Raw genomic sequence first — 24717 nt, forward strand, 5'->3', positions numbered from 1 at the left:
GTCCTCATGATGGCCTCAACCACCACCTGCACCCGGTTCACCGACGAGTACCAGCTCTTCGAGGAGCTCGGGAAGTAAGGACGGAGCCCTCCGGGCGCGCCCCGCCGCTGGGGGAACGGGACACACGGGGCCGGGCCGCCGCAGCGTTGTCCCCGCGGTGGGTGCCGGCCTTGGGGCAATGCAAATGTGCCCTCCTTCCGCCCAGCGGCTGCAGGCGGGGATGGGCTCGGTCGTATGGCTCGTACCCGCGTTTCTGACCAGAGTTTACTGTTCGGGTGAATAAAATCAACGCTGACCAGAACTCTCAAGGTTTTTTTTTTAATTCTGCCGACATCACACCTCTTGCTGAAACCCGTTAAAACCTTCGCGCCGGTAATGGCAGTGAACCGTTTCAGTTAGACTGACACTTTGTTCGCTTCTTGGTTTCCAGAGGGGCGTTCTCCGTCGTGAGGAGATGTATGAAAATCACCACAGGACAAGAGTACGCTGCCAAAATTATCAACACCAAAAAGCTTTCGGCTAGGGGTGGGTATATTTTAACCTAGTTTTTATGATTCCTCCTCCCCGTTTTTTGCATTCTTGTGGTAAGCCTTAAAAAAATAATAAAAGTAGCTAAAATATCCGATACATTTCTTAATACATTTTTTTTCCTCATTTCCTTGGTTTTGGTTTTTTTTTTTTTTTTTTTTTTTCATTTCCTTGGTGCTTGGTTTCTTTCTATGTTAAATGTTTCATGGATTGGCTGCGTGGAGGTCTGAGGTCGCTGTAACACATTTCAAGGAAAGATGTACAAAACCTAAATGTAACAAAATGTAGCCACTTCGGTTTTGTATCTAGAGAACTTTGAATATCAGCTTGCAAGCATTTTGAAAGCTGATTTTTTGAGGTAGGTTGGGAAATAATGTTTCCATTATAGCTTTTGTTTTACATATTATAGCTTTACTGAGTTGTGTGTTTCCACTGCATTTAAACATGAACATCAAGGCCTTTCTGACTATGAATGCATCAGAAAAAGTGTACTTCTACCTCATACTAAACTTTGTTATGAGAAGAAAATTACATTAAGGAAGAAAATTGCCATTTTATGAACTCACCATTTGTGAAGCAAGTCATTCTGATCGAGTGATGAACTGTTTTACAACCCAACCTTAATACCTGCTGTACAGCTTCTTTGTACTCTCTGTGAGCTGTGAATATTTCCCAGGCATTTTCAGTGTCAGTGGATACATCTTTGTGATATGTTTGAGGTAAATATACACATACTGTGGGTTACTGTCCTCAAAAGCAAGCCTTAATGGTCATATGTCAGTTGCTTAAATCCAAGTCAGAGTGCTTGCGCTAGGATGTCAGAGATTATGGATTATTCTCTGCTAACGTTGTCTGTGTTTTGGTATGAATTTGTGGTGTGGTAGAGAGCGTGGAATCATGTGAATAAGCAGTGTCAGAGTGAAAACCTGTTTATGACCTGGTTTGATTTTGATGCAAAGGAATCACTGCAGGTAAACAGTTTGAATTAATTCATTAAATTTAAACATAAAATATCACATGTGACGTTATGGCATGTTCTGGTAACATGCTGCTCTCTGACAAAGATCTTTCAACATTGTGTCAGTACTCTTATTTTCAGCTAATGAAAGTTGTGTGAAAATTTACTTTTTGCCTTTTGCTGAATTTTAGTCGTCATACTATCCCTGTGAGATTTGGTTTCCTTTATTTTTACAAAGGTACTTAAATTTTAAATCCTTATTTGTAAAGTTATGGATTTAAAGGGAGAGAAGTTAGGAAAGCAGCAATACTTAAGATAAAATATTTTCACAAATTTTCTTAAAACATCTTTTTTGTTAGCACAGTAACATGAACTGTTGAATTTTGATGCTTGAAATAAACTACACATTCTGTGTGATTTCGTAGATCTAGGTACCTTTCAACATGAGAAGCTATAGCAAGATCGGCACTAGGGTACCTATGTGCTATGGGTTTTATGTATGATGGGATAAATCTTGAAAGGCTAGGCTAAATTAATAAAAATTTTGTCTTCCTTAGAAGTCATTATTTGCAATGTACTGTATTTCAAGCTATAATTTTTGTACTACTTTGACTGTTAGTGCAGGACGAAGTTGGTCCTTGGTGTAGTCCATTAATCAGTGGAAGCATAATCTGGAGAATTTGGCTCATAAAATGGAATGAGAAAAAATTCGCGCAGAGATTTTTCTACAGGTTTAGCACATAAGCCCATAAAGGAAGGGGTTATGCTTCAAAAACGGAGTTTGAAATATCCTTTCTTATCGGAACACATGTGATGCCAGTCCATGAATGTGGAGAATGTGTTTCCATCTCTGTTTTCAGAGATCCCAGAAATATTTGATGTGTTTTATTTGCTTGGTGTTTTTTGTGGTGGTTGTTTTGGTTTTTAGCTTTTTGAAATCTACTAAAAAGCTTTTGAAGAGCAAGCTTCTTGGAGAAATCTTCAAATCCTTATTAGGCAGTTCTTTAATTGTAGAAAGGTGCACTTCAGTTGCATTTGTGGTACAAAAACTAAACATTAAAAAGCCTCAAACTGTGATACTTTCTCCTGGCTGATAATAGGTATACAGCTTAGAACTAAGATGCTGTTTTTTCAAATCTAAATTGTAAGTTTCATTCTACTCACATCCGAACTGTCTTATGATGAGGTAGCAGTTCACTTTTGTGTTTCATAATTCTTACTTGAAATACCAATTCTAGTGTAAACCTAAAGGACTGTTCCATGAGGTGAGCTTCATCAGTGAGCAGAGTTAAGAGGTTCTTGGCTTGGAAATGAGTATCCATATTACAGTGCCAGGCTCTCTGGAAGTCTTTTAAACACGGTGTCAAATTTGGGCCTTCTTGCTTACAAGAGTGAAGAAGAGCAGTGTCAATGTATAATATGGCAGGGTCAAGACTAAATAAAAATGCCTTAAGGCAGCTATGAAATTAAAAGTTATTTAGGTGACTTCAGCCCAGTCATGGCAGTACTCATGTCCCCATCCCTCCTCCACCTCGGCCATAAATGTTCTTGGAGATTTAACCCAATCCTTACTTCAGTAGTCCTTCTAAACCCAGGTACTGATCTGGTCACAGACTTATGCTGGTGAAGGTGTGTTTCCCTGTATAGTTACAGGGAAATTTCAGACTAATAGTGTGTGTGCAGAGGCATGGGCTTTCATTTTAATTTGTAGGGGAAAGGAAGCTATGCCCCCTGTTCTAGCAGAAGTAACCTTTGTGCTTTTAAGTTGATGATCTGTTATTTAGATCTGTTGTGCTTGTATTTACAAATTGTAGTCCAAAATGTAATAAAAACACTTAAGAAATTATTATTTTAAATATTTGACTTTACATAACAATTCCACCTTTTTCTGATTTTACTAATAGAAATAAATATTTTCAATTTAAATCTATTTCAGTATAGCAAAAATGCTTTTGCTTATTAGAATAATATACTCTTATTCGGAACTCTTATGCTGCACTTAAAAGTTCTGAGCTTTGACTTGGCATTTACTCTGAATTACAGTTCAAGTATTAAGTTAGAATTTCAATGGCTAGTTTTGTATCAATAGAATATGTTCTCAACAGGTTTGCACTATTTGATTATGCTGCTGATTTTTAAAAAAGGGGAGAAAACAAAGGTATGTAACATACCCCTCTAAAACAAAGTACAGCAGTGAACAAGCACACAGAAAGCTAAGAATAAAGCGAAGGATGTATGTTTGCTGTATCATTTCATCTGATGAAGTTGGGATTTTCTTGCTCCTTGGTTTCTAAAGTGTGCTGTTTTGGGCTTCTCTGTTTTTCTTGTGTTGAAAGCAACATAGATAAAAGTGAACTTCTGTGAGGTGACTTTACTTTTCCCATGTCTGTTTCAAATAATTAACAAATCATCTTTTTCTTTTTGTCGTTATCTATACAGCTTTTTTTTTTTAAGAGTCTTCTGGCTTTGATACAGATTGATTTCACATAAACAGATTCCCCTTTTCTTAACAGGTTTGAGAAAAAAAAAAAAAAAAAAAAAAAAAAAAAAGATAAGTATTTTCTTCTCTGATCATACTTGAAAAGATCAATTACTAATATATTTTCATCAGGTGTAATTTTTGCCAGTAACCCATTGACATTTTCTCTGTGGTGGCCCAAAGCACTGTGCCTTTGGTGATTCAATGGTGTCTGAGAGGAGGATGATGTTCCAGCCTGTTTTCTTTTCTAGGGTGCTTTTGTAAATAGTGCCTAGACACACCTCTCCCAGCCCCTAGATTGCTGCAGCAGAAACACAGATTGCTTTGTTTATGGGCATACATATTAAGAGTAATGTAAGAATCAGCTGGAGGTTATTGCTTCTTTGTGAAAAGCTCTTGTGAGCTTTCAGGGACCAGCCATTCCATTAGCTTCAGTGAGCTTTTAAGCTTTGAGCCTTGGAGGTCTCACTGGTTATTTCCCTTCCGTATTCACAGGAAATTTCCCAAATCCTTTTCAGCATCTTCCTACTCTTCGAAGAGAGTATTTCCAATGGGCTTGTGACTGCAGATGCAAGGCATAGCCAGAGGTGACTAGAGCAATTGCACTTCCCTGCAACAAGCTCTGATGGGTGAGGAGTTTGAAAACCCCACCCTTTTGGAACAGGATTTTAGTGGCAGTATTGAGTAACCTTGCTGTGGGAAGAGCATTTCAGTGACTGAAGCTGTGCAAGTAGAGCGCCTCATGATCCCTAAAGTGATTTAAAATATATTAAGAAGGTGAATGAAACATGATGCATATAGGCTGGTATTTTTGAGCATAGTTTTTCATGATGCAGAGACAAACACTTTTGTTGTGTCACTAGACCAACATTTCAATCTAGTCAGGTAGCCTGTGTCAGTTGGTGCCAGATGTTTTACAGGAAGGCAAGCTCTAATAAGGCTTCTTGTACTCCATAGGAGGAGAAAATAATTCTACCTAATCTAGCTAAAGATCTTAGTCTCTGAAGCACACGTTTACCTGTGCAAGTTTATTATAGTACATGTATTTTTAATGCTAACTTTCTATATACACATGAAGTTATTCCCACACATAGAGTACTATCCTTAAGGGTGTTTAGTTGCCAGTGAAGCAGATTTTGTCTTTGTGAGTCCAAGAATTAAGCTTCGGATTTTGGATATGTTCTTCAATATCTCACTGTAGTCTGTTTCTCAGGTTAATTACCTGTTGAGAAGCAGTATGTTTGCCTTTGTGTTAAAAATGTTTTTAAAAATGTTTTTCAATAGTATGTAAGAAGGCTTACCTGCTAATATGTGGTTGCTCTTTTTTAAATGTTCTCTTTCTTAAGCTTAGTCACAGCATTCTTGTCAGTTTGACATAGATGATGTGATTTAACATGGATACGTTTGTATCTTTATCTGCAAGTATTTGTTTCAATTGCTAATTACCATACTTTAGCAGGCTACTGGTTCTGTCTGTTAAGACTAAGTCCATTCAGAGAGCTCTGAGTAGAAGAGAGTACTCAGAGTGTTATAAAATAAATAAATAAATAAAATCAGATTTTTGGTTAGGCGATCTGTTTTGAAGGTTTGGTGCTTTTGCTATGTTTTGTTTTTAGTGAAAATCTGAAGAACTTTCAAATGCCAGTGAGAATGAGGACTTTGAAACTCATTGTGATGAATCTTTGTTGGTAGTAAGTTACTCTAACAGTTTAAACTAGATTTGAAGTTAATTTTCCTGGCACTTCATACTTAAATTACCCTTAGCAAATATTATATGATTTTGATAATGCCACTTTTGAGGTTTTTTGCAAGAGATTTATTTTCTCTCTGTTGTGACTGCTGTTGCTCTTACAGAAGGAGATTCTCTCTATAGCTCATGCAGTGATAGGCCTTAAACAAATTACATCAGAATATGAATATGCATGTATTGCTCTTGATATCATTAAAGCTTATTGCTGGTGTTCTTACTGGGAGGTATGTACTAGAAGAAGTTAAAACTGTAGCACATGCTTTAACATATTTGCAAATGGAGGATGAGGTAAAAGGAATTCTAGTATACTCCTGCTGCTGTCCTTGTCACATGCCTCGGAGAAATGTCCTTGATATATAGCTTCATAGTTTGAAGTGATACTGTAAAAAGAGTGCTTACAAGTTATCCTGAAGGTTGGAGGTTTGTGGAATTGTAGCTTTTGTTTGCAATGGACACATGACCCAAATCTAATATGTAAAATAACTTGGGGGAGGCATGGAGAATTAAAAGGGTTTGACCAAGCTTGATGGAGGCAGGGGGGATATATCAGAAATGTTTTTCTGTCTGAAGTCCAAGATTATTAAGCATGCCTAAAATTATGTCAGTTGAATGTATCTGTGTGGGGTCTTTCCATTTTCTCTCATTGTGTTTCACCACTCGTTTGGCCTGGACCCTCTCTTTGCTTTCAAATCTCTTTCACTGAAGTGTTAACAACAAAGGAATTCTTGGGGACTTACTCAGCTACCGTTTTGCTGCCATTTTCTGTCAGAAGTTGCAAATTCTGGCACCAATGTGTACTTCTACTTAGTGTGTTTCCTTACTGCAAACTAAAGACTTAAGTGCACATCTGAACGGCTCCACTATCAGAATTGTTTCTGTTGGGAGAGAAGGGCCAACTTAGACACAGAGGAAAATGTGAACCGAACACCTTTACTCAGCTTCTGCATCTGCACTCTGATACTGAAACATGGATGTGTCTTTTCCTCCTGCTCTGAGAGAAGTAGCATTGGAATGGGCTGCCCAGGGAGGTGGTGGAGTCCCCATCCCAAGAGGTGTTTTAAGAGTAGGGTCAACTTGCAGATAAGGATATGGTGTAGTTGGGAACTGTCAGTGCTAGGTTAACGGTTAGACTAGATGATCTTCAAGGTCCTTTCCAACCTTGCTGATTCTGTGAAGCTGTGTTCCCTGGTAATGTTTTATTACTTATGTCCAAATCATGCTTCAAATGAAAACTTTTGGTCAAATATCTGTGATTCTGTGAAATATGAAAACAAGGAAATAAGCACAATGGTAAACGCTTAACCTTCTGTCTGCTCATAACACTGTACATAGGAAACAGTGGTTTGTGTCTATTGCAATCTGAAACTACAGGTCAGCTGAGGTATTTAAGTGACTTGCATCTGTCCTTATTGAGAGTGAGGTAGAAATACACTCATTCCTGGAAGAACTGAAACTGAATTTTTGAGGGTTTGTTCTGCACCGAATTTCAAAACCTCTCTTAGTCTTAAAACCTAACTAAAATAAAAATGGTATTATAATGTGAAAGCCCTACCACATATAGGTATATATTTGTCCAAATACTAAAAAATTATTTATTCACTTTCTCTGGTTATGGTTAGTAGTATGTGAAGTCATCTCTGCTGCTTTTATTTACACTTTTATGATTCCACAGTCTGGGTTGGGGGGTTTTGGGCTTTTTGTTGTTTTTTTAATGGTGACCATTTTGACTTGGACCATATTGTTGTTTTGGATGGTGACCCTATTGCTTGGAAGACAGGAGAATGCTATATTTTTTAATTCATTTTTTCATTTAATTGGGAAGTGCCTGATCTGAGAGATTGAAAAAAAAGCTAAATATTTTGCTTTACAAATGTAAATACTGCCAAAATAGTGCTTTTCATGTATCTGTCCTTCATTTGACCTCATGAGAAATGTAGGCCAGGGTGTTTCATATGTCAGGGTCCAGCTTCCTCCTTCATACACATTACTGCATGTTTGTCAAATGCTTTGTAAGGATATTGTGGCGATTTTAAAAAGATTGTGGGGAACGTAACTTCCTCTGTTCAGTTAATAGAGAACAAAAACCTAACGATAGAAGTGCCTTGTGTTTAATTCCTTATTAAAAATGATCATGCCTTGAATTTGAAGAAACATCTGCTATGTTTTAGAGACACACAAATCCAATCTGTCTGTTTATTCCTTGTATGTACTGAATTCTGTGTATATCGTTGTGTGCATGTTTGTGCAAACTCCTCCTCTGTTTAATCCTAGTATTATGAGAAATGTCTTGTGCATGGTATCAGAGAGAGTGGGGAATTTGTGTGACGTGGTTTTAGTATTTTTTTCCAGGAGAGACAGTTGTGCTGTTATCCAATGTCATTTTCTAGATTTGTTGTCAGCTTGTTCTGAAATGCATTGAGTTTCAGTTGTTTGAATTAGAAAATTCATTTTAAAGCTTTGCAGCCCTGTTAATTCCTGTTGCATCTGATTGAAAGCTGCTGGATATATTCTGCTGAACTGAGAGTTTACTTTGTTTCTTTTGAATGTGTTGCTTCTGTAGATGCCACTGGATAGAAGACTAGCTGTAGTTGAGAGTCAACCTGAGGAGAAGGAATTTATGCAAGCATAAGAAGCATAAACTGTGCTAGAGCAAATATCTTTTGTAATTAGGTTTTTAATTCTAGAGAATGATAGGGAATATGCTGAGCAAGCTATTGCAGATAAGTGTGCAACTGTTGGTTTAAGTTAGTTGTATTTGGTAGAAGGGAACTTTGCCTACATTGTGATTTAAGGTAGCTTCTATTGTGTGAATTCCTGACCTCTTGTAAGTAGCAAGTATTTCACAGGAAATTTGGATGATAATAAAGCATGCAGGCTTAATTTAAAAAAACAAATCTCCAAAACTTTCAAAAGTAACAAAGTAGATTTTATTTAATAATGTAAATGCGATGCTGTAGATATTTGCTGGTCAAGATGAAACATTTCATCTTGTGATGTGAGGCATATTTTTTTTTATTCTTACCACTAAACAAGAATTTATACGCTGCTACAGCAAGTTTACATCCTGGTGATGCTTTCCAAGAGAACTGTCTGGCATCCATAAAAACAGAATTACTTTACGTTTTGGCAGTCACTTTCACCTGGAATGCAGATCATACTTCTTGAAAAAGTTCACAACATGGTTTCTTCTGCTCAGTTACAGCCAAATCAGTCAATTAGGTTGTCAATTGGATAGCCTCACACCCCCCCCTCCTAAATGTTCCTTTTACAGTTGGTTCTTTTTATTGTGAATCCGTTTTTACTCTGCCAACACACAGTTGGTAGTGCTGTGGAAAACATGGCTGTGGTTTCATTCCACTGGATGTAGAACTTTACCCAAACCCATCTTTAGTCAGAGGTTATTATGTGGGGAATAAAAAACTTCAGAATCTGATCTATAAGCAAAACCCCCCAAAAGATGGTATGAATTGAATGTTTTCTGGATTGAGTGAGCACATGCATGAATTTTGACAGATGTAAGGTATATTGAAGAATATACCAAACCGTGATGAGAAAGTTAGTTCACAGTTACTATGTGTATAGTCCGCAGGCAAGTATAGAGCTCTTCCCAACAACTCTTTGAACCCTGTGGCCTCCAGCTGGCAGCTCTCTGTACCTGTGAAAATGTTAATTGCTTTGTACCGCATTATGGGCAATGCACTGGGTCACGTGGCAGAAAGCGGTCTTAGGAACACTCTCCTCTCCCTGCACCACAATGAACAGTGTACCTTGCCCAGCAAGGAAGATTAACAAACCTCAATGTAAGTGGGAAGGATAACACACCTCTGCTGTAAAGTTTTATCATCTCAGCACACGAGAGGAAGAGAAACGTAAACTTAGTCAAAGCTCGTGTTTGTGGCAAGCAATCTACTGCGTGTGTTTTCAGAACTTTGTTCCTGATTTAATTATAGTCAGGAACTGCTTACTTGTAAATTTTCCGCAATGTGAATGCAAGTGTTGCAGCAACAGTCACGTTGCATATTCATGTTGCTGCATGAACAGATGGGGTTCCTACATAATATCCATATTTGACAATCTGATGGGATTTGCCAAGCCTAAGCTTTCATTTAAATTTTAACCTCTTGGAGAGATAGGTTTGTGATTTAATCAGTCAAGGGAGGCCTCAAAGTTATTTGTATTACATAGCATATTTCAAGCTACTGCTTAGGTACGATTTTGATTTGGGAGACTTCTTGTAGGAATGGTTTTAATAGGCTATTTCTTATTAGAACAAACAGTCACCAGATTCAAATGTTTCTCTTGAAACTTTTATTAATTTGTCTGATTTTATTCATATTCTCCTGTAAGTGAAGATACATCGTATATTTGGTTAAAACATTGTATAACAGGGACAGAATTCTGTTGCTATTACTGCCTTGTAGGGAGGATTTTGCAGTGCTGGGGAGATGACCTTCAGTTTCCCCTGGGGCAGCTCTAGGTGCTGCTGAGCTTTGGTTATTAATAGCAGTTAAAGTCTTGTTTTCCACCTTTTTTTATAGAAAGATGCTACAAATGTTAAGTGTATCCAAGATGCAAGTAAATCTAAGTACAGAAACCAACTGTCCAAAAACTATGGGGTTTGGTTATTTGTGAAATAGCTATGAAAATATAAAGCTCACCTTGGTGTTTTTTATACTGTGTATATTACTTCTAAAATTAATAGAAGGAAATTCGGGTGTAAAGTAGATTGCTTAGTATTTGCTCTCTTTACACAGCATGAAGAGCTATGAAATTGTGGTTAGGATTGCATTGCTATGTGCTCATGGGACTAAATGCCTTGCTGATCATGGCATAAAAATACCTCCTTCTTTCAGGGCTTTTTAGTATCACCACCCTGAAAGAGGGGAAAAAAAAAATCAGCCTGTTTTCTGTCAGATTTCTGCATCTTTCCATGGTGCTTTTGCTGATATTCATCATTTATCCTTAGTAAATTTGATCATCTTAAAAACATTTCTAGTTGCTTACCCTTTCATTTAAAGTCTCCCAGTGGTCTTTTAGAAGTGTAAGATTTATAAGATGATGTGTACTGGAGCTGGATGGAAGAGCTTCCAAAACCCAGTGAACTTTCTTTTATACATACAGCACTTTATGGTCTTTCACAGCTGTTGCATTTTGGGAGGGGAAAGAAGAAAAAAAACCCAACCACTAGTATAGCATTCTGTGTGTGTGTGTGTGTGTGTACACACATGCTAGATGCAGGAAAAGATTTGGCAGAGCTTGTGTGTACCCAGCCAGCTTGTTTGCTGTAGGAAATGTTTCATGCTAAAAGACCTATTAACTAAAGTAATTTTACTTGTAATGAGGGCAAGAATTGGTGTCTTTAGATTTTTATTTATTTGTGGTTAACATGATCTATCTAGCTAAATTAAGTAATAAATTGCTTCCAATGCCTTGTTAATCAAAACACATTTACTAATGAGTTTAATTTTCCACGAGTAGAAGTTGCTTATGTGGTCCATCCCCCCTCCTAGGAGATGTGTGTTAATATTACAGATGTTTTGGGGACCAGATCAATGATGCAGCTAGCCTTGCATACTAATGGTGGTAAACTCAGCATATCTCAGAGAAGGTTTTAGAAAACCTGAAGGGGAGAAGAACTCATGAGATAGATGTATTTCAAATCTTTAATAGGTAGAGATTTTTTTAAGTCTCAAAATCATGAGGTTTAATATTCCATCCTTATTTTTCAAATTAGTTTTATTTTGGTCACAGGACGTTCTTGTAGCCATATAAATCTCGAAGTTGTCACATCTCAACAAAGTTCATATTTCTTAAAGTACAAAATTTTGAAAAAACATTTTCCTTTAAATAGGATTGATTCCTCTCTATCCCCTTTAAATAGGAGTGATTTCACTCTGTCTCCAACTATCTTCTTCCTTAGATAGTTATGAATGGTAGGGATTGGTCATTTATTAATACTCAAAAGTCAAGTTTAATCAGATTTTTTTTTTTTTTAAATCAGTGGTCTGTTGTTGTTTTTTGTTTCATGTAACAGATTCAGTCTAGCTGAAACTGAACTTCCCACTTTCAAATCACATTTATCCACTGTCAGACTTCTACAGGCTAATGGAACAGTTGAGCATCTGTCACCTGGAGTGTCTTTAGGTGAAAAATTGGAAATAAAATTAAAGTGTATCCAAGGAGAAGTCAAGTCCTTCAAGAGAGTAAACAATCTCATTCAGTAATCAAGCTCTATCATAAAATTAACTGGGGAGGTGAGGGGCTTAGTTCTTTTTGGTTTACTGAAGAGAGAATTTAGTACTGCACTCATTTGCTTTGAAGATTTTTTTCATTTACAGTCCAAATTTATTAATGAACAGTGTTTGTTGTCTGTGCCTAGGTTGTCCTTCAGAGAATTCTTCATATTTCATCAGTTCATTTATCAAGGATGATTTTATTTCCATTGTTTTTTTAACAGCCATTTTCCTTTAACTTGTCCTGTATGACAGACTTGCCATTATTATGGCCATTCTTCCTTATGTATGCTGTAAGCTAATTTATATATATATACACACATGTGCATATATATATATATATATATATATATATATATGAATGAATGACTGTTTGGACTGGGGGACTGGAATTGACCAGAAAAAAAAAAAAAAAATAAATTAGGTGAGGTCTCATGAGTGGCTTTAGTAATCACCAGTGACTTCATGGGAGAATCTTGTCTGGTAAATTCCAGTGTTTATTTACAGATTCATTTGACTGATTTTGAGACCAATACTGAAGGAACTTATTTAGTAATTTCACTTCAGCTTTCTCTTTCATCACTACATTTCCTGTCACTGCTTTTACCAGTTTCCTACCAATTTCAAAGCTGGTTTGGTAATCTCTATTTTCACTAATCCCCAGGTGTCTCATTTTTTTTATGTCTACATCTTAAACAATGGAGTCTTGAAGGAGGCATTGATCCCTGCCTGAAACAATTCCTGAGTAATGTTTTAGAGGACTTGCTGTACCCAGCCAGTAACTGATATACATAGATGTAGGCAGATGTTTTTTCTTTGCTTTTTTTTTTTTTTTTTTTTTGATCATGTATATTTGAGAACTAAGTCAAAAACCAGTTCTTTCCATCACAGGCATGTTGTTCAGTTTCTGACATAGTAGCTTTCTACAGCCTGCCATTACTCTCACCTCTGTGCAAGGTCGAGTGGAAACTGCTGTGAAAATAGCTCTCTGAAATGAAGCTAAATTAGGAATAGTTCCTGAGTGTTGACTTTTGTTTCTGCAACCACAGATGCTCGTCTATTCAACAAAATGGCTAAAGAAAATGAAAACTCTGCAAATGTACTTACAGTAGCTTAGTTCATTGTTTAAAGAAAAGTTGTATTGATCACCCACTAAATAAACTGAAACACTTTCAAAATGTTGCTAATTGTTGTCAACTGGTTCAGTCAATAAAATATAGTGTGTAAAAATGCCTAACTAGTTAAATGTGGATTTTGAGGTTTTTTCTGAGTGCATTGCATGGACATTTTTTTTTTTCTTTTCCTCTTAGATGTACCTTCCTTTAGCGTTTCTCAAACTCTAGTTTATAGGCAACTGGTGTTTCATAAAGTTATGATAATAGACAGCAGAAACTTCCTCAACAGGGAAAAACATGTAAGCTTCTGGTTACATGAATTGTGCTGTGTGTAATTCTCTTGGCTGGTTTGTATTTGTAGCATTTTTTGAGGAAATTTTAGCAGTGAGCATGTTGGTCTGAAGGACTGTGTAAGAGGACCTAGATGCTGCTTTTCTCAGGTGAGCGTGCCAGTGCTCTGTGGCACTGCCCATTAGAGCTTGCTCTGGGAGAGAGGTGAAGGAGGCACCTTGCTTCCCTGAGCTTTCCATGGGATCTGGGCACTTGATGCTGGTTCCAGTTCCCCAGTAAAGTGCAGCTAGAGCTTCCGGAAGTAAGGGCTAAGTAGGTGGATTTCAAATATTGAACTCAGTGAACATGTCTTTTTGGAACAAAAAAGTTCATTATAGTTATATTAAGTTTCTATGATCTGATCTTCAAAATGAGGTGATTTTACACAAATCAACTGTGGTTGTTTATTTAGCAATACAGATAAATATAACAACTAACATACTGAATTCTGCTAACAAGTGTAAGCGTTCATGAGATTAGTACTAGGTTTGCATCTGTCATGTTTACTTTCCTATACAGAAAATAGTAATTTTTATTAAAAGCTACATGAAACAGAATTTTAAACAAAAATATTTATTGGTACTAAACCAGAAAGCTTCACAAAAAGTCACATGCTGTTTGGCATAACCTTTTTTTTTTAAAAAAAAAAAAAAAAAGGTGTTTTTATAAATATGGGAGGAATATATTTAAATGAATGGAATATTAAGCTTTCTTGTTCTTGTAAATATTTAGGTTGACTGAGTGACTTGATTTTCTAAGGTAGAAGTGTGTCCCTTGCTGTTGGGTTTGTTACTAAATCTCTCTAGTATCAGTTTTTTATTGATTATTAAAACCAAAACAACAACCAGAGCTCCTATTATTTTTAGTAAAGTGTTTTGATAATTTGTTAAGTTTTTCCCTGTGCTCTCCCTGTCCTGGGTCATCCTCATTTACAAGGAGAAGGTGAAAGAAATCTCTATAAAGAGAGTAATGCTCCCTTTTAGAATGTTTTTCAAGCTGAAGACATAGTTCTACAGAAAAGGTAGGAAAAAAAAATACAAATAAGAGGTGTGAAACAAGTCCGATAATTCAGAATTAGCACCAGCTCCTTTAGTAAATAATAGAATTTTACAATCATACCAAGTTAATACTAGTATTGTCAGACTTCAGCAGTAGAAATCAATTGAATCAGATGCATATTCTTTATTTTCATGTCTTAAATATTCCTCAGACCATGCAAATTATGAATAGAAAATAGCATTATGAGAATGTGAATAGAGCTATATACCTAATGCTACAATTGCATTCCTCTTAAAAACCTTAGTAACACATCAAAGCCTCAGGTATCTGAAGTTGACTCACCTGAATCTGTATTTGGTAACACAGAGTTACTGAATAATCTTAGCTGTGACTGTGGAAAAAAAAAATCTTTTAAATTATATTACATTAGTGCATATACAACATCTTTCTGAATTACTGAAAGTGGCTTCAAAATAAGAGGTAAAAAACCTAACAGTTGTCTTAAGCAGAGATTGTCAGCTCCTTTGGGAATTTTACTACTAATTTAACCAGAAGGTTTTTATGACATCCTGATATATAGCTATATAAAATTATTTGTGTGAATTTGGGGTATTTGCAGACTAAATCTTCTGGACTTGCATGCCGAGGTGCACAGAATGCAAGCATTTCATTTGATGTTTTATGTCTTTGAAGGATTCCCCTCCCTCTATGTTCTTAACATATTGATTATTTCTTCACCAAAAAAAAAATAATTGTGGAGGAACTGTCAAAGAGAATGTACACATAGACTTGGTCTGAAGACCTCAGTAGATTATGTTTAAGCTAACGTGATTTATTTTGCAACTGTGGCAGACTTAACTGCATACAGTCAGGAAATTCCATTGGTGGGCAATTTTCTTCAACTGCTGTAACCCAATAATGTTTAGTCTAGTACCTGTATCCTTAGCAACTTCTGGTGAGATAATAGAAGGATATGTATAGTGTCAGAATCTGTGCTCTTCAAATATCCTTCTCTTACACGTTTACTCCATAAATTTTTTTAAGTTATTAAATAGCTCCTGGTTTGAGGGACATTGTTGTCAAGTCTGCTGCTTGAGAAGGTTTATAAAACAGGTGTCTTGAGCTTGGCATGTGTAGGTTTGGGGGCTTTTTTGGTTTTGTTTTGGTAGGGTTTTTGTTTGTTTTGGATTGAATTTGTTATATCCCATCTCTGAGATGGGTCCCTTATAACCTCATTACAATGTAATCTGATTATTTTAAATGCTGTCTCTTTCATAGTGTTCCTTTTTCTTGAAATATGCTTGTTTTCCTTTTCTGTGTTATGTGAATAGTCAATGGAACAAGAGTACTCATAGTTACAATATTAGAAAATCCTCTTTTAAAATACATGTTTATTTGAGTTGAATATGCTTAGGTTTTGGATATATTTCAATTCTGATATACTTTTTGACCAAAATAATTTGAGGTACAGCATTTAAGCACCTTAAATGTTCAGCTAGTAGCACTGCAAGCTGCACACTTTTACCAGAACTCTTCTGGAAACTACAAATGTGTTTCTGAGCTTAGATTTGCCCTGGCTTTATTTTACACTCTTATTCTTTGAACGTAAGTCTGCTCCAATACTGCAAACATATTTTTAGTCTGTGGTAAAGGTTGCTTTTCTTTCATGGTAACATTTACCCCTTCCTACCAGAAATCCATGCTGCTTTAGTTTTAGTTCAGCTTTCTGAATTTCAGTTTTAACTTAGTTATATCATGTAAAAATAATATGTGGGGTGACGGCTGGAATCTCATGGTATACCAGGGGCTCTTCTATTGTGTGAATAGGGAATACCTGCCAGATAGAGAAGAGATTCTAGAGAAAGGGAAGCATTGGCATGGGTAAGAATCACCAAGAGAGAAAACTTCGTGGTTATTTTAAAGGATTAAAAATCTGGAGGGGGGAAAAAAGGCTGGTTCTCTTATCTGGAAAGTGTGATGTTCATTTAACCTGGTTTTTGTTGGTAGTTTTGCCTTTTCAAGATGTGAATATATTATCCTGGCACCCCATTATTGTGTCATTCTAGTATAAGAGCTTAAGAAAAACGCATGAAGAAAAACTGTCTGCTGATAATAGAGTATTCAATAGTAAACTATTAAAGGTTTATCTTGAATGATCTCATTTCAAAATATAAAGCAGAATAAGGCTTTGCAATATTTAATTGTTCATTTACAGTGTTACCTTTACCTTATTAGCGTGGGAACATTTTTCATATTTTCATGAGGCTTTCTATAAAACAGCTGAATAAAATGGTCTGCCACTACTTCAGCCTGACTCTGATTAAATAAATTGATATTCTGTGGTGGATTGTTGAGTGACAAGCATTGCAAATGCACTTGAAGTTTTCCTTAATGACTAAGCTTTCTTGCCTAATATAAAAATGAAGGGCTGCGCAGGAGTGAGCGATGTTGTCAAACCTGTCATCAAGTTCTCAGAGTTGGTTTGAGTAGTTGTAATGTTATTCCTTTAATTGACTTGAAAATTTGCAAAGGTTCATTATAGAAGGGGGAAAGAAACTTTTAAAGATGGTGGGAAAATTAAGCTTCATAGTTAACTATGCAATTAGTTACAGTTTTATTGCCTGCTTACAGCATTCTGTGAAGCATAAACCTTTGCCAGCTGGTGGTTTTTATCTTTTTTGAGGTAGGACTAACTAACTTATTGAAGAATCTACAGACCTTTGAGAGTGTTTGGAGGTCGAATTGAAAAAAAAAAAAAAAAAAAAAGTTAAAAAAAAAATTTTTTTTTTTTTTTTTTAATGTGAGTCTCTTGTCATTACCCGAATGTCACTGGTTTTCTTATTGTCAACAAAAAGAAAAAACCCAACCCCACTAATAAGGAAGTCGAAAATGGAAACTTAGTGTTTTGACAAATGGCAAACAGCAATCATTGTAGCAGTTCGGTGACAGCAGGTTGAAAATTAAAAATAAAATTCAGAAACTGTAGCTTTCTTGAGATCTTACGTCATCCTTTACTACAGAGGTGGTAGTTAAGAAAGCTAAAGTGTGCAGCAGCTTACTAAGAATGTCTTTTCATGTCCTAATAATAATCTGTGGCGAAAATCTCTGAAGCTTTGGAAGCACAGCAAGGCAGGGATCTGCAAAGAACCCATGATGAACTCTTCTTTGTCTGATCTTTGCATTATAAGATTCAGTGTAATCCCCCATGTCCATCAGAGCCAAAGGGTAGGGCAGTGTAGTTTACTGTGATGACAGCTTTTTGCTGCATTTATCACCAGTGTCATGATCAATTTAGTACTGTGTTTTTGTTGCACTGTTATGGTGTGCTGTGTTTGATATCATAATGACGTATAATTCCTCCTCTGGACTACATTTTTGTGATTCATTGTCTCAGCAGAATTAACTTTAAAGAATAATTTCTGAAACTTGGGTTTATACAATTGCACAGTGCCAAGGACAGATGGGGAGGCAATGCTATTAAAATGGCAGATGGCTTTCTTGTACCCTCTGCCAAAGAAATTACAGTAAAAGACCAAGTATTTCCTTTAACTTTTGATTTCTGATGTTTCTTTTAGGAAACAGCATATTATATTTTCACTCTTGTGTACTTCTCCAGTGATTCTTCTTGAACATCAGGAACTAAATCAGGAACCAGAGAACTGCCCTTAGGAAACAACAAAATTCATGGTATAGAGGTCTGATTTCAGAGTTGTCCTTCGTCTTTTAAAAAATAAGCAAATGACTAAAATTATGTCAGTAATTCTGTTTATGTGTTTGTAACACTGCATCATGTGACAAACCAAATACAGGATTCTGAGGGTGATCATTCTACCAGCTTCAGCTCAATCCAAGGAGAGTTTAAACTGGTCAGAACATGTGGGTGAAATCTGTACTGTAATATTGACAGATGACAGCCTATAAAATTGCAACTTCTGTTCCTTTCTGAAGCATGCATGTAACTTTAACAATTATGTGTACACTTTTCAGATTTGTTACACAGCAAGTGACCGTTAGAAGTAGTCTGTCAGTGGTTTATCCCCATTAACACTGGAACCAATAGGAAAATTGCAGAATATGTCACAAATATTTCATGTATGTATAGCATTACTGCCACTCATCCAGGCGACGTCGAGCCAAATAAAGATAACTTTAACTGTTCTGATTAGTAGAGCATATTCGCTGATTCTAGTAAATGAACTATGGAAAGAATTTTCAGACAGTCTGTTCAAAAATATCTTCTCAAACCTCCTTTATGTCCAGTGCTAAGTACCTTTTGTCTTGCTGTTTCTTTAATGGATGTGGGCTGTTTGTGTGTGGTTAACGTGGATGATGAGAGCAGTTTTACAACTAGTCTTGTCAGATAATAATTTGATTAATATATAACCTATTTGATAGATGTAAAATAGCACCTGAAACTCTGTAATACACTTCCATGATTCAGTAGTTGCAATGAAGGTTTCATATAGATCTTGTTTACATTTTAATACAAATATTCATTTACCTAGAAGTTGGCTGACCTTTCCTGGCAGGAAAGTTTTTGCCAGTATAAGCTTTCTTTTTACCAGGGATATTCTTGGAGTAAATCTCGGGTGTCTGATTTTCTAGTGTATATCATCCTGCTCTGTTAGATGGAGGACTAGTATTTTGGGTGGTTTTTTTATTGTTGAGGTCATGTTGGTAGATTTGAAACAAGACATCTGATTTATTTTAATGTATAAAATTAATTGTCCCAAGTGACACTTTTCCACCAAAATCTGTATCCAGCCAGTCATTCTTAGACCACAGAATTGCTATACACTTCCTACTTCTTGAACTGCACTATGTTTTAGATTTTTGAAATATCTGCTACCAACCTATTTGATTAATGATGCGTATAGAGCTTTCCAATGAGGAATGTTAATTTTGAAGTGAAGAACCAGAGCTAGTATCTTCCCACCTCTAGAATACTAGTAATATAAAAATCTTCTATATTATAGGGGTTACTCAGTAATAGCTTGGAAAGAAGGCTTACTTCAAGAAAAAGATACACACTGTCATTTTACCAAAGGCTTTGGTGGTAGTACTTTTAGTATCAGTGAAATTTGATATTACATAATGTTAAAAATCAAATTGTAAGGAGGTGAAACTGTTATTTAGGAAGCTTTAGATCCTGGTTTCAGCATGATAATTGTATAGCTTGAAGCCTGTGAATAATCCATGGGACTAAACATACCTTAAATCTACTTGTGTTTACATACTCTGCTAAAACATCATTTCAAATCCATTTCAAACACAAAATAGTGATCATCTTGGTTTACTCAGTGATTGCATAGTTCTAATAAAAACAAATGCGTTAGTAGTCCATGTTATTAGTCTATGTAATAGATTTGGCAGATAATGCCAGTTGGTAGTTTGGTTAATTTGAGATGTGACATTTTATGTATCACTGTAGCACATGGATCAATTACCAGGGTAATTTAGGCTTGTTGGATGTTACGTATGTTTACTATAAAAATAAGAGATAAAGAAAGCCAGTGTGCAATTGATTAATGATAGAACTGAGCATCTTTACTTTTTTTTTTTTTTTAATAATAGTACTGAAAAATCTTATTAGAATGTGGCCCTTCACTAAAAAGCCATGTGAAAGGTTTGCTATTGAGAGGAAGGAAATGAGATTTCTGTCCTTGGATTTTAACATAGGTTGTCCTTTCTGCGTGCTGCTGTGTGAACTATCTATGTAAGCTGTAAACTGGTTACTGGTTTGATTAAATCATTTTCCTATTAAACTCTTATGTCTCTTTCTTGCCTCTCCTTTTGGGACATGGAGAGGAAGAAATTCTTTGCCGGTAGCGCTGGGAAGCAGACTGAGAGATTTTAAACAATTGTGTGGTGGTTAACAGAATAACAAGCAAGTTACACATTTGGCACCTTGCTTGTACTCTGCCTGCCTGTTGGAGCCTTCTGCAGCTTCAGGTGCAGTCATGTTAAGGGTCATCTACAGTTATATGATGAGTCATTTTTTCTCTTACTGCTGATATGGCACAAGCATGACAGTCACTATAAGTTTCACTTATAAACACTATTATATAAAATCCATCAAAAATTTGAAAGGGCTGAGGTGTAGTACAGAATGTCTTGTTTTGGATTATTATCTCTGAGTTTTAAATCCAGAAGGGAAATGTTAAAGGCTTCTGGTTTACTCTTAAGATGTTTTAAAACTAAGTGCTTAAAAAGTCATCTTATCTGCAGAAATGAACTACTTCTGGTGTCCATTTAATACTGCGTTAACCTGTGTTATATGCCAAGCGAAAACACTCTTTAAATGGAGTAATTTTTATGCCATTAGTTGACTAAAAATAGCCTAGAGCAATATTCAAAATCTTAAGACTCAGAGGATGAAGTGCTTTGATCAATATTAAAAACTCTGTGAAAAGCTAGGAGTAACTGATGTTGAAAATATTCAGTATTTTTTTTAATGGGGAGAAGGGTAATGGTGATGAAAGGTGAAAGGCTGTTTTGCTTTTTGTCCTAATTTTGTTCAGGCTTGACATGCTGTATTTAAAATGACTGATCATGTGACCATAAAACATCTACAGTGTTCTTTAAACAGTATTATTTCTGACAGAATTTTTCTTGAGAGTCAGGGAGTAATGTGCTGCTTAACTGCTGCAAAATACTTGTCTGAGAAACAAGCCACACTTCTACCTGGGATGATGTATTCCTGTTTGCGGTGAGATTTGTGACGCAACTACTGTTAGTGAATAAGGTGTCGTGCAGAGGAGATTACCAAATTTAGCTCCTCTTAATGAAAGTCTGACATAGGGTGCTTGCCATGGTTCCTGGTTTTCAGATCTATTGCTACAGAGGTGCCACATGTTATCCATGAAATACAGATCTTGTAATGCTTGTTCACCTTTCTCAATGTCTTTGTACGTTCCTGAAAGGGATTATCTCTGTCTGATAAGCTCCTTAGTTGCTCTGCACAGGCCTTTTCCTTCACAACTATTCCCTCAAGATATTTATAGGTACAGCATTAACAACATATGCCGCCTTAGAGGGCTGAAATGGATATTTATATAGGCTTTTACAGGCTCATTTGGCTGCTAGGACAATTTAGCTATTGGATATCTTTTAAATTTTGCAAAATATTCATATTGAGTCCTATGGAATACTTGTTTCTTGTGAGCAATAGCCCTGCTATGTTTTTTCACCCCTCTTCCTACATTTGTACATTCTACATGAGACAGAGGTGGCTTGTGAACATAAAGAAAATCAGCAGGAGAAAAGAGCAAATAGAGGGGGAAAGGATGGAACAAGAGTGTGGTTTTGTTAGTTCTGATGTTGGAAAGATGTGGAAGCATATTAGCTGTTTCACTTTCCTTATGATGCTTTGCCACGACACTACAGAATCAACCTTCAAGGGACAGAAAATGTCCTTGTGCTGCACAGAATTGCTCACAAGAACATATTAATGCTAGGAGGCAGATTGTAAAGTGGAAAGGATGTTTTTTCTGCTATAGTTACCTAGTATATGTTTATATATACACCATGTTTTCACAGGAAACTCATTGAAAAGATGACTGCATTTGAATCAAATGATGCTTTTTGGATAGACGGTAAAAAGCATGTGTAAAAGATAACACCAATCTCTGAAAAGGCTACTTAACTGAGGAGCAGAAATTATCACTTCAAGTTTCATTGAGAAGTCACTCTCATGTAGCTTAAGGTCATTTTCACATTAAACATTCAGGTTACTGTTCCTTCCATACTTAAGTGTGCCTGTAAGCTATCATTAGTTACTGCATAGATGTACAAATCTTCTGAGGAAGTTCTTCAGCAATTACTTCTCTGCATAAACTCTTCTTAAAGAAATTGCTAAGCTATTCATATGAGGTTATTTTAAAGAATTCTATGATAGCTGCTCTTACCTTTCTGGCAAAACTAGGAAACATGTCTTTTTGCCAAAAGCAAAAATGTTATTGCCATTTAACTTTTTTTTTTTTTTACATTACTGATTTTAAAACGGCTTCAGTGATGCCACCTAGTAAATAATTTCATGTGCTTTCAGACCTTCCACTACACAGTCTCTTTATGAAGATTTTCACTGTTAATGAAGCAGCCTTGGTGTCAGTTATTTCTCTTAGAATGACAGAATATTGCTGGGTAATAGAATGATTTCAAAGAATGACTGGTGAGTTTGGATAAAATATTTCTGTGTGCTTTATGCTTGTAAATGAAGCTAGATATCTCTGAGTACCTCGTTAACTTGACAAATTTCAACATGGGTAAGACAGAAAAGCTTATTTTGGAATAATTAGGTGAAGTAGAATCTTTTTCTGAACAAGTCAAGAGGTGAAGAGATATGTAAAGTTTTAAAAATTTCAGAAGTGCAATGAAATAGTGCAACCAGCAGAAGTAGGGAGGTGATAGTCCCCCTGCACTGGTGAGGCCACACCTTGAGTATTGTGTCCAGTTTGGGGCACCTCAATAGAAGAGAGATACTGAGGTGCTGGAGCAAGTGCAGAGGAGGGCAACGAAGCTGGTGAAGGGCCTGGAGAACAAATCCTATGAGCAGTGATTGAAGGAGCTGGAACTGTTTAGGCTTGAGGAAGAGGAGGCTGAGGGGAGACCTCATCACTCTACAACTAACTGAAAGGACATTGTAGAGAGGTTGGTGCTGGTCTCTTCTCACAGGTAATTACTGACAGAACAGGAGGGAATGGCTTTAAACTGCAACAGGAGAGGTTTAGAGTGGACATTAGGAAAAAATTTTTCACAGAAAGTGGTCAGACAGTGGAATAGGCTGCCCAGGGAGGTGGTGGAGTCACCATCCCTGGATGTGTTTAAGGGTCGTTTAGATTAGATGTTGGGGGATATGGTGTAGGGGAGAACTTTGCAGAGTAGGGCTGATGGTTGGACTTGATGATACCAAGGTTCTTTTCCAACCTGAATGATTCCGTGAAACATGATGAGCAAGCTCTTCTGATTTGGAAGCGGAAGAGGGGAGGGGAAAACCAAAACCAAAAATATAACACACACACACACACCCCCCCCAGTTCCTCTAGAGGAAAATGGACAGTTGAGAAACTTCCTTAAGAAACTTTGATATCTTTTGCCCAAATTGTCAACCAAAATCTTGCTGAACTTTGTGGAGGAAGGTGGATGGGAAACACTGTAGTTCTTGGGTATTATAGAGGAACTGAATGTACTTCTGAAGAGGAACATTCTTCTTTTCTGTCAGTCAGAATGAATTCTTGACTCCATTTAAACTTGGAGGAGGAGTGCTATATTTTTTTTTTAATTTTTAGATTAATATTCTTCTGAATATTAAAGAAGAAAACTTACTTAGCCTAAAGGAACTGAATAATATTTCTGTCTAGTCTGTCTTTTACTCAAAATTAAGTGTTTACCTTTCCCCCACCCCCTTTGACAGGTTATGTTTCTAGGTCATAAAGAGGCACCAGCTAAATATAAACCCAACATTAATCAGAGCTAAGGAGTAAAAGATTCTTCAATATTTATGTTGAAAGCAATGTAAATGCTTTTACATTCTAAGTATAAGTATTGAACTGTGTGATTCTGATATCCAGTGACTGAAAACTGCCAGCATATTCACTATAGCTGAATGATCCATGTAGCTTTGTAGGCTTTTACAGATTATCTACCAGAGGCCTTTTTTCTTAATTTTAATAAATCAAATTTACACCTTTATTTTTTTAGGCATTTTTATCCTGCTGCTACTGTACACATTCAGTAGTAGCCACTATTCAGCTTGAATGCAAGATGATATGATTATTAAAAGAGTAAATAAATAAAAAGTCCTTCCAGCACCCAAAAAGCTTGGTCAGGTGCAGGCAAAATTACCTAGATATTAACGATAGTTCATAATTTAGAAAGCAGTAATTATTACTTAGAGGTGGGTTTTTTGGTTGTGTTGGGGTTTTCCCCCCCCCTCTGGGTATGATCATAATGTGATTTGCAACAAAGCTACCTTAATGTCTTCTATCTTTATTGAAATTGCTCACTCTGTTGGCTGTTTACTGATATGCTAATCTCTAGAGTCATCTGAAGAGCCAAAGAATTTTAACACTGAGTGAACATGAGTTGGACTAGCTTTTTTGATCAAAGGTTAACTCACTCTTTAAGAGACTTTTTCTTGACAGCTCATAGAATGGTTTTGAGCATAAAAGTCCGTATTTCAACCTGGTCTGAATCCTTGGGTGACATTCCACTCCTTTTGATACTTAAGTTGTCTTTGTTGAGTTCAGATTTGAAATATTTGCTTTTGACAGTATTTTTCTCCTGTTTTGTTTGGGTTTGTTGTTGGTTCCCCCCCCCCCCCCCCC

The 24717-nt window shown here is 36.4% G+C and overlaps 1 protein-coding gene across 42 annotated transcripts in view; it reads left to right on the plus strand.

Moving 5' to 3' along the window:
- Positions 1-6: 6 nt before the first annotated feature.
- Positions 7-24717, plus strand: part of CAMK2D (calcium/calmodulin dependent protein kinase II delta) — a 161617-nt gene continuing 136906 nt past the window's right edge. For all 42 annotated transcript variants that reach the window (XM_026847789.1, XM_026847791.1, XM_026847802.1 and 39 more), the window contains exons 1-2: positions 7-74; positions 431-525. In XM_026847789.1, the coding sequence (XP_026703590.1) occupies positions 7-74; positions 431-525 (163 nt within the window). The remainder of the gene's footprint in view (positions 75-430; positions 526-24717) is intronic.

This window comes from Athene cunicularia (genome assembly GCF_003259725.1).
Source record: "Athene cunicularia isolate RWA chromosome 4 unlocalized genomic scaffold, athCun1 chr4_part2, whole genome shotgun sequence".
Taxonomy (NCBI): domain Eukaryota; kingdom Metazoa; phylum Chordata; class Aves; order Strigiformes; family Strigidae; genus Athene; species Athene cunicularia.